Genomic DNA, 11387 nt, shown 5'->3' on the forward strand with positions numbered 1-11387 from the left:
CAGTCACACTGCCTTCTGTCCTTGAGATGTCTGTGATGCTGCTGATCCACCTGTTTGTGGATTGTGCATTTCCCAACAAGGTCTGGAAATCGAAGCATTTGCCTTTGATGAGGTTCAGCCCACACCACTACATAACAGAGGACCCTCTGCTCCATGGGCTATTCTCAAGGAGGTGGACTGAGGCAGACACCAAGGTCATCAACTTGATGAAAGACGCACTTCAGTCTGCCACAGGGAAGCTCAGTGCAGCCACTGCAAAGACTCTGTGGGCATGAACCACGGTCTCGGATTCTGTCACCTCTCAATACTCTGAGACTGGGCTGTGTTACAATCTCTCCACTGCTTCATGGTGCATTGCTTCAGCAAGAAACACGAGTGGCACTGGATATATTTATGGTACTATCAACATGTCATGATTATGTAAATCATGAATAAAGTAAACTTTTACAGATTGTCCAAGCGAGAGTAGTGGTACCAAGTGACAAATCAGCACTTATTGCCCCTACTTTTGGGGGCAGGAAAGCATTGGCAATTTTGTTCCAATAGATGCACAAGGTAGTAATGCAGGGCAATTATAGTTGCCTTGAATGTTTTGTCCAGCCCATTGTGTTACTATGAGGAATACAGCTACCCTTCTATTGTAATGTATGCATTATGCAAAATGCAATGAGAGGTGGCGATGATAAATGATCATTCAAAAATATTCTGTGCACAGTGAATAAATGTTATGATTGATTAGTGTAAGTGTGATTAGCTATATAACACAACAAAATCTTTTTGGGATCATTTAGTATTTAAAGTGGTCTAATCAATAGGATGAGATGTGCTGCGGGTGGGGAGGTCAGGAGAATAGAGGGAACGTCTCAATATTGTTATATGCCAGTCAATTCAAGGAGCATGCTTTTTTTAAAAAATTAGAACAAATTCCTTTTACACAAAATCAGAAAACAATACCAATAGATTTAAACTCAAAATAACTTACTATGCATTTGATATATTCAGTATTCTCCCAGTGGAATGCAACAGAGCACCAGGAAATGATATGCAAAAACCAGGAAACACAGATTCACAGTCTCAAAATACCCTAAAAACAGCCACACGTTGTGCAAGGGTAAGAGAGGAAGATTGGAGACGTCTGTCATATTTCACAAAAGATATCATGGAGTGGGGGGGGGGCTATGGCTATAAGAGGCAGGAAGGGTCCCACATTGCAGCATTGCGTTCGATCCTGGTTAAAATTCTAGCACACCTCATCACTTCTGGCACCATAAATACCATAAATAAATAATTAGATAAAGACCAACAAAGACAAAAGGACAACAAGCAAAGCACACAAAGGAACTCATTTTAGTAAGGTTTGGTCAAACATTACCTAATTACACGCAGATTGAAATTTGTAAAGAGTTTAATATTTCTGCAACTGTATTGATCTGTAATATTTTAAAGCTATCTGTGCACTCATTAGCAACATTGAAAAGTATATTACCAGACTATGATTATATTTTAATCATAAAACTAAGCTTTGAGTTTTATAGTAAAATATAAAATGTATCACCTATATTAAATACAGTTAACAATCAAAGCAGTTTTGTACAAATATTAGTTTAGCTAAAATATGACAGCAAAGACCAAACAGAATTAAGTTCAGAATTAGTAAACAAGTTAAATTCAGAAAATTATACAACACACAGGCACATACCATACACATCTCACACACACACACAATTTTCATTGCATAACAACCATCAGACTTCAATATTTTAGTGCATTATGTCGCTTTGCTAAAGAATATATCTTTTCCTACTTCTGTTAAAATTTGGCAGACACTTCAATCACCTTTTGCATCAGTATATATCAACAAAATATCTATCTAGATAATTCAATAATCAATAGAGGTCAGACATGGTTTATCCGTAATTAATTTGATCACTCTTTACCCCAGTTTTCAATCCAATCCTAAATTTACACTCCAAACACAAATTGATTCAACTGATAATTTCCTCCTAATCCAAAATGGCTGCCATTGATGCACGTGATTTTAATTTTGCTAATATTGATGAGCATATATTACTAACTGGACTATGCTTTATGAATGTGGAGGTAAAATATAAATATAAATGCAAAAGTTTTGGCCCCATTATCAACTTTGCATTAGACATACATTTCATCATACACCAGTTTCATTAATGATTAACTGCATTAAGGATACCTCCCACTAAATAAAAAGACAATAGTACTGAGCTTAGATCAGGGGAAATATGGAAAAGTAGCACAACTAAACCACAGACCCATCCTGCTGGAACCATACTAAATGAGATGAACATTGAAAGCTCAAAGCTTGTGGGTTTGCAGAAGGAACTTTACCCCACTACACCTCTAATATCCATGATGACTTCCATACAGTGCTTCGCTGCTGAATGCATATGACCAATTTGTTGGTATGATGAATACCTTTCAATTATTGAGATTAAGAAGGACTAAAGTTCAAGACAAAGTCTTGAAAAATATTCCCTTCCCTTTCCTCCCCACATTTGTCAACTAATTTCAGTTACAAAATTTCAAGAGCACAAGGTTGTTCAAACACTGACTATATTCTTAATTATTTATAAACTATCCCAAACTTTCTAGTTTTTGATTAATGGTTTTCCTCCAAGCAAGGTATTATGTATTTGTTATTTTCACAATTTAGTTTGTTTTTGAATGGAGGGAATAATCAGGAGATATACAATCCAATAAAATCTTGTATTCCAGAAATGGTTGAATAAACCAAGTCATATTGTATTTAAAGCACTGCAAGAGCAAATTTCTCCAGTTACTAAGAAATCCATCACTCAAAACTCTGAAAATATAAATTTTTGTACCTTCTCAAAATTAAACAAGAAATTTACACCAGATCTCCAACCAAAAACATTCCACTGAAACGATGGTCCTGCCCATAATCTCTGCAAAAGTGCAAAATGACATCGATATGTCCAATTTACTGAAGAGAAAAGGTACCTTTATAACCTTTCTAAGGTTTATTCAAATAAAAATTCTCAGCTAGAGAGAGTGATTAACTCACTTAGTATTGACCTGTAATTTAATCATGAAACAGAATTTCAGTCTTCACCAAATCAAAAGGGAGGAGGTATGTAAAAATTCTCCCCATAAAAGGCAAGAACTATCTACAGAATGAATTATAGCTTTACAAGAATAGCTCAGGTATTAAGTTTACACAACTATTTAAACCTGCTGAACTTTTGGAAACTTCCCTCCCCAGCTTAGAGAGTGGAAAAAAATTTAAATGCGGAGTGATCGTGTAAACATGCCTAATTTTTCAATGGCTAAGCCAATACCTCAAACGTACACTCACACTGCAAAAGGAAGTGCTTCCCATGTTATAAACATATTACAATTATCATGCTTCCTAATTACCAAAATCATTATATCTTCCATGACATAACAGTAAAATTCAATGCAAAATTTCAGTTAATCCCTTCTGTCCCCAAGATGGTATTCTGCATGCAACTAGAGTCATTTCTATCTACTGAGAGTCAACGTAGTGGATATACAGCCCTCCCTTAATACCCATAACAACCAAAATGCATTTTTAAATGATAATGATATTGGTGTATTGAATTTGTGATAAAAATTTTCAGCTTCATTTCCAGTTAAACATTCCTGGTGTAAGTCCAATGCTTTGCCTAACCAGACTGCATTTTGTTCCAAAGTCAAATTCACCCTGGACCCCAGATTCAAGCTGCATTAATAATACAGCTATAAACCACAGTGGACATTATTTACACTAACTTGGGTTCTAATCTTAAAGAAATTTCACTTCAGTTTTCCAATTTCTTAAAAATGATATTTTCTCAGAATTATAATTCTGATCCTTGAAACATTTTACTTTTATTGTAAGAGTAACTTTAAATTCAGAGTTTTTCTGTATTTTACCAATCTGACCCCATATGTTTTTATTTGGCTCTGTGAGTTAACTCAATGGTTCTAATAGAGATAAAGTATCACTTCTTTGATCATATCATGTCAACCTGATCTTCTCACAGAAATGTTATGTCATCTTGTGACTGCACCCAGTGCCAATGGGAATCATATTCAATGTGCATTTTATTTTTACAGCTATCATATTCACTTTTCCCATGTTTCTGTGCCTTCAGTTTCCCACCATCTTTGATTTGTTTATCATGAGAGAATTTATTTTCCACATTGCAATCTGCTACAAAGTTTCCTTGTTTTTCCATGAAGCCATTAGCAATATTGTTCTGTTGGCTGTGTATCTCATTGGGGTAGATTTCTTTCTCCATTGTAGTGAAGGGGCCACTCGAAGGCATTGAGGACAAAGGATCTATGGTGGTCTGACAGTATTCATCCATGTCATCAGCCAGAGTATCCAAAAAGCTTCCAATAGAAATCCCATCCAGTTTATCGTTTGGATCCTGGAGGCTGTTCCAGCTACCTCTCCTTGAGGTCTCCTGGCTCTCAACGAGGCTGTACATACTGCTAGTGAGACTGCTGCATCTACTGGCAAGAGTGCCTTTTTCTTCCAAAATCCACTTCACCACCTCAATCCCTTCATTAATGGCCATCAGTTGGTGCATGATCTTGATATCAACTGCCCTTAGATATGCCTAATGGTAAAAAAAAAGAGTCACTAAAATATTAAAAACCGCCTATGTTACAAAATAAAATCTTATAAAACTCATTTAAGATTTTGCTGATCACTTTCATTTTAATAACAAATCATTGTATTCATACTCTTCAATGATTACACTTTCACCTATATTTTAAATTAGGACTCAAATCACAAATCTGCCATTGATCTGACAGTAGGAATAATTACTTTGGGGAGATCATTACCAGCACAGAAGACTAGATAATATACAGAACCTACAAACTGCTATTTAACATGCCCACACAATTCTTTTTTAAATAGGACAATGCAGGAAGTTTTAATTAAGTAAGCTTTTCCTTGGTTTCCTAGAGAGGATATCAGTGAACCAATATTTTTCTGGAAAATTTGGCATAATTTTAAACACCTCAGCTTTCACAAACTTGATCTTTTTAAAAATCCAAATTCAAATTCTCAAACTGTTTTGAACACATCAACCACATTAATATTCCAAAATTCCAGCATTAGAAACACTCCCTCATTATACACCTTTGCATTCCAGAACAAAATCACATATCTGATCGACAATTATGTCAAAGGGGCTTAAGTTATCATTTTTCTAGTGTTAGCATTGCTCCATAAAGCCATCCATTATCACCAATTTCTTCCCAAGTGAAAAAGATATTGGAAAGTCATTAAAATAGATACCTTATATACCAAGATGGTAGGATTGTCTCTGTAACATAACTTGTTGCCATGGTTGCTCTACACAAAGTTATTCAGTTCTTCATAGCACTGACATTGGGAGTTGTCTTTACATCCCCAAAACAATGTCATACTACTTTAGGTGAACCTTCAGTGGTGCTTTATTTGTTGTTTAATCTGCCAATAAAAAAAATCTAAACTATACAAGTTCTCTTCATCATAACAGCATATCTAGCCCTTTGGAGAAGAGCACTGCAGGTGCTTTCAACATATTCTTGACAGTAGGTAGCCTTTCCTGTCATCTAATTTTCTAGCTGTTCCTGTATCTTACATCCAGCCAACCCATTACCCTCTATGTTCACTGACCTGCATGGGCTCTCCATAGCCATTCCTTAATTTCAAAATACTCAATTTCCAATTTTTCCCATAGCCTTGACTCTCTCCCTCTCACTTTTCAACCTCCGCCTATCTACAATGCTAGACCATATGCTTGAGCATTCCTAAATGTAATCACTCTCATAGCCATCTTCAAATGCCAAAATATAAAAATTTATAATTCCATCCCCAAATCTCCCACCACTCTTTCATCACCTTAAAACCCATTTCTTTGACCATGATTTTGTCCATCTGCTTTCACATACCTAACTAATGTTTTGCTTGATAACACTTGTACCGTGACTTGAAGTAAGTAGTTTTATAAAAATATAATATTATAGCTATATAAAATATCCCAGCTAAAATATCTCTGCTGCATATCCTTTCAAATCTGGGAATAAATGCTGCCACAACTGGTATAGGAAGTAGCTCCACCAAGTGGCAAACACCCTCCGAAATGAAGAGGTCCATGTCACCAACCCTAAATTGGAATAACTGTAGCAATGTGAAAGGCAGAAGTGCAATCATATAATTGCAAGAATATAGCTCTGCCAAAGGAAAACGGACCACCAAAAGAAAACTCTCTTTACTTTGCAGAAGAAGATCAAACATATCCAACTACAAATTTACACCAACCTGACATTGAGGGAGATGCTGACTTATGAACAGTGTTAGACTATTAGGGTGCCATGGTAATGAAATGGTTAGTGTATAGCATTACTGTTCGGGCCATCAGGGTTCAGAGTTCAAATCCACTGTCCACAGATAACAAGTTTGTAAATTCCTTCTTGTATGCACGTAGGTTTCCTCTGAGTGCTCTGGTTTCCTCCCACAGACCAAAATGTGCTGGTTAGAAGGTCATTGCAAATTGTCCCATGATTAAGCTAGGGTTAAATCAGTAGGTTACTGGGTGGCACGACTCAGAAGGCTGGAAATGCCTGTTTCGCATTGTATCTCTAAATTAATTAAACTTTGGGAGCTTGAGATCATTTCCAATTTTGTTCCTTTTACAAAGTTACAATTCCACAACTGATTTCAATGACACTTAACTCTGGAGCATCTGGACTGCAAAGATGCACAGAATCTCATCATGACTACAGCTTGGCATTAAATGCTATTAACCCCTCAAAACTAGTCAATGAGCTTCAAGACATTGGCATCAATACCTCCTTCTGCAATTGGAGCCTCAATTTCCTCACTTGAAAACTCCAAGTTGGCAACAACATCTCCTTCACAATTTCTATCAGCACAGGTGCACCACAGGGACTTGTGCTTAGCCCCTGCTCTACTCACTTTACACTTATGGCTGTGTGGCCAAGCACAGCTCCAATCCCATATTCAAGTTTGCTGACAACGTCACTGTCATAGCCCAAATCAAAATTGTGATGAATCAGCATACGAGAGGAAAACTGAAAATCTGGCTAAATAGTGCCACAGCAACAGCCTCTCACTCAATGTCAGCAAGGAGCTGATTATTGACTTCTGGAGGGGGAAACCAGAGGTCTATGAGCCAATTCTTAATGGAGGAATCAGAAGTGGAGAGGGTGAACGACCTTAAAATCCTCAGTATTATCATTTCAGAAGACCTGTTCTGGGCACAGGAACTACAAAAAAAAAGCATAGAAGTCTTTTAGTCTTTTATCTTCATGTTTGCACTCAGTATATGGGACAATAACAATTACCACAATTATCAGATAATGATGATTTGTCATCCATCTTGGCCAATTAGTTTATCTATCATTAATATATTGCTTATATCCTGCAAAGCAGCACAAATCTTGGATGAGTCATTTACCATTATTTAGAATTCATAAAGGCAGTACAACAAAAGCAAGCTAAAAATTACGTTGGAAATAATTGACAGATCTGATAGCATCTGGGAGGGAGAAAGCTTGCTTCCCGTAGATGATAAGAAAACAAGCCAAGTCATATGTAACTAGCTTACTAAAAATACTACAATAAAAAATTTCTGGCATCCATGTCAAACACCTCCAAACTGTCCTAATCAGGATCCATAAATTTATAACAATGGGTATTTATAAGTTAGTTTTGGACTCAGGTGAAATTGTTGGGGAGGGGGCGAGAGAAATGAAAAGGGAAGAAAATGCAAGTTTTCCAGAGGGAAAGCAGATGCAGTAATTTCACTTTTTAAAATACCAACAATAAACCCAGATGATACTCAAAGATTATTAAAATATCTGTCGGAATTCTCGCTTTAAATGAATGACGGTGCGTGTAGCGCCACGCTGAAGCTGGGACAGGCTGCTGGTGCCCAGAGCCGAAATAAAGCTGCAGACGTGGGCATGGTTCAGCTTCAAGTATCCGCAGCCTCAGCACAGTCAGGTAAACAGTGAACACTGGCTTGGCCGCAAACCAAGGAAAGCAATGGATTCTTTTTAAAGCTGGTTCATAAAATTGCATTGGTTCGTGCACCTGTTGTCCCTACGTTGTTGAATTCTATTCTAAATTGATCAGAACTTACGAATTGTGTTACGGGTGGGAGAGCAAAAAAAAATTTACTTAAGCCAAACAAAAACCATGACTCATCTGCCTTAAAAAAAATGCAGACCCCCATCTGCATCCGGGGTCAACCCCGATTATACGAATTTGATCAATGCCGCGTCCTCTACTTAAAGCCAAGTAGGGAGAGCCCCAAACATTACAGCAAGCTCCCGCAATCACCCACACCCGGAGTCGAGTGAGTACCGGCTTCGCGGAACTTGGGGGTACTGAGGCTTAAAGCCCGTGCCAGAGAGAATAACTAGCCACTTAAATCATCAAAGCCTCTGCCGAAATGCTTTAAGCGTGAAATGGCCAACTACATTTAAAAAAACATCCAATTGATCGCAAGTTATGGATCTGGGACGTTCCGCCATCCGCAATTTCCCCTCTGTATTTACAAGCAATAAAGGAAAGGGTTAAAGTTAATAGTGCTCAGGCGTCAGCCGCTCCTGAAGGGTGCGTTTGGCGAGGTTTGGCTGTCTTTCGCAGCCTGCGGGACCCTCCTGTCAAGTGTGTTATCGATATGTGTCACTGCTCCCGCTGGGAACCACTGTAGCTGGTGGTCAGTCTGTTCCTCCTTCAGGTGACGGTTGAGGGATTATTGTCAGCGTAGCTGGCAGAAACTTTGCTTTGGGGATTCGACACCGGAGAAAGGGGGTGGGGGGGAGAACGGTGTAAATAAAACTGTAATGACAAGACCTGCACCTTTACGGAACAACCCCCTCCCCCCTTTCGCTCCACCTCACCATTTCCAGCCTCAGCACACGGATCTTCTCCGCCAGCCCCTGAGGCAATCGCCTGCCCGGAGCGGGTACGGGCTCGCCACCGGCCCCGGGACCGGGAGCTTCCGCCTTGTCACCGGACGGCCGAGCCGAGTCCTCTCGCAGCCAGCGCAGTAAGCCGTCGGGCATCTTCCGTCCCACCTTGTGCTCCAAGTCCTTCAGCTCGGGCAGGGCCTCGCTCACACTGTCTTCCATGGCGGTGGGAGCAGTCGCCGGTGGCTGTCTACACGCTACGAGGGTTGAGGCCAGCTGAACGGACCGCCCCGCACCTCCTCATCGCCGACTTCCACCTGCAGCCATGAATGAATGAATGGACACACTGCGGCGAAGGCAGCGCCCGCCCCCTCTCTACCGTACTGCACCTAAACACGCCACTACCGCCGAGAATTGGTCCATTGTTGCCCGTCAGAGCCAGCAGGCTGGGCCTTCAATCTCCCCTCTTCACCACATTTGCTGAGGGAGCGCCGCAATCTCCTAGGCGACGCCTTTCGCACCAAGGGCAGTGGATTGTTAAAAGATGCCCTAAGCAGTATTTATCTCTCAAACAGCATTAGAAACAGAAAAAACTACTGCACAATGCAGGCCCTTCGGCCCGCAATGCTGTGCCAAACGTGTACTTACTTTACAAACTGTCCTAGGGTTACCTATAGCCCTCTATTTTTCTAAGCTCCACGTAGCCATCCAGGAGTCTCTAAAAAGATCCTATCGTACCCGCCTCCACCACTGTCGCCGGCAGCCCATTCTACGCACTCAACACTGTGTAAAAGAAACTTACCCCTGACATCTGTGTACCTACTTCCAAGTACCTTAAAACTGTGCCTCTTCGTGTTGGCCATTTCAGCCCTGGGAAAAAGCCTCTGACTGTCCACACAATCAATGCCTCTCATCATCTCATACACCTCTATCATGTCAGCGCTCATCCTCCAGTGGCTCCAAGGAAAAAAAGCCAAGTTCACTCAACCTATTCTCATAAGGCGTGCTCCCCAATCCAGGCAGCATCCTTGAAAATCTCCCCTGCACCCTTTCTATGGTTTCCACATCCTCCCTGTAGTGAGCACGGTACTCCCAAGTGAGGTCTGACCAGGGTCCTATAAAGCTGTAAAATTACCTCTTGGCTCTTAAACTCATTCCCACGGTTGATGAACGCCAATGCACTGTATGCCTTATTAACCACAGAGTCAACCTGCACAGTGTCCTATGAACTCAGACCCCAAGATCCTTCTGATCCTCCATACTGCCAAGAGTCTTACCATTAATATTATATTCTGCCGTCATATTTAACCTACCAAGATGAACCACCTCACACTTATCTTGATTGATCTCCATCCATCACTTCTCAGCTCAGTTTTGCATCCTATTGATGTTCCACTGGAACTCTGATAGCACTCTACAATATCCACAACACTCTCAACCTTTGTGTCATCAGCAAATTTACTAATCTATCCCTCCACTTCCTCATCCAGATCATTTATAACAATCACAAAAAGGGGTCCCAGAACAGATCCCTGAGACACACCACTGATCACCGACCTCCATGCAGAATATGAGCCATCTACAACCACTCTTTGCCTTCTGTGGGCAAGCCAGTTCTGGATCCACAAAGCAACGTCCACTTGGATCCAATGCCTCCTTACTTTGTCAATAAGCTTTGCATGGTGTACCTTATCAAATGCCTTGCTGAAACCCATATACACTACATTTACTGCTCTGCCTTCATCAATGTGTTTAGTCACAGCCTCAAAAAATTCAATCAGGCTCGTAAGGCACGACCTGCCTTTGACAAAGCCATGCTGACTATTCCTAATCATATTATGCCTCTCCAAATGTTCATAAATCCTGCCTCTCAGGATCTTCTCCATCAACTTACCAACCACTGAAGTAAGACTCACTGGTCTATAATTTCCTGGGCTATCTCTACTCCCCTTCTTGAATAAGGGAACAACATCATTAGAACAGGTTCTCAGGTTATTATCATACATTAATCATATTTCAGCAGTTACTACACTCCAAATGACTTTATTGCCTTGATATCCTAATAACCCTGCAACATCTACCATCACTTTGCCTCCACAGATCCTGCTGGACCTGCTGACTTTCTCCAGATTACGTTTGCAGTCTGTTGTGTCCCCGGTGTTTATTCCATGTTGATTTATATTAAGGAGGATTTATATCACCTAATGGACAAAACCATAGGTAATTTTCAGGCTGGAAGACTGCGAATAGTGAGGTATTGCATGGGTCCCTCTCCAAGGATCATCACCTTGTCATGGTAGAGAAATTTGTGAGTATCTGAGAGCGATGCTGTCTGGAGTTTAGCCATCTAGCACTTAGCTACTTGTAGGGTCATCCAAGGTGGTAAGGTCAAGGGGGAGGTTCCAGACAAGAGGGATCCAACCAAAACCTCAGTGGTGGAGCTG

At 40.3% G+C, this 11387-nt stretch overlaps 1 protein-coding gene across 1 annotated transcript; it reads right to left on the reverse strand.

The window, feature by feature from the left end:
- Window positions 1–1347: 1347 nt before the first annotated feature.
- Window positions 1348–10089, reverse strand: lurap1 (leucine rich adaptor protein 1). The gene is made up of 2 exons (XM_059984212.1): window positions 8935–10089; window positions 1348–4625 (listed from the first exon to the last, which is right to left on the reverse strand). Exons 1-2 carry the CDS (start codon window positions 9163–9165, stop codon window positions 4038–4040), a joined length of 819 nt encoding a protein of 272 aa, XP_059840195.1. The 5' UTR covers window positions 9166–10089; the 3' UTR covers window positions 1348–4037.
- Window positions 10090–11387: the final 1298 nt, after the last annotated feature.

The sequence above is a fragment of the Hypanus sabinus genome, chromosome 11 (assembly GCF_030144855.1).
Source record: "Hypanus sabinus isolate sHypSab1 chromosome 11, sHypSab1.hap1, whole genome shotgun sequence".
Lineage (NCBI taxonomy): Eukaryota > Metazoa > Chordata > Chondrichthyes > Myliobatiformes > Dasyatidae > Hypanus > Hypanus sabinus.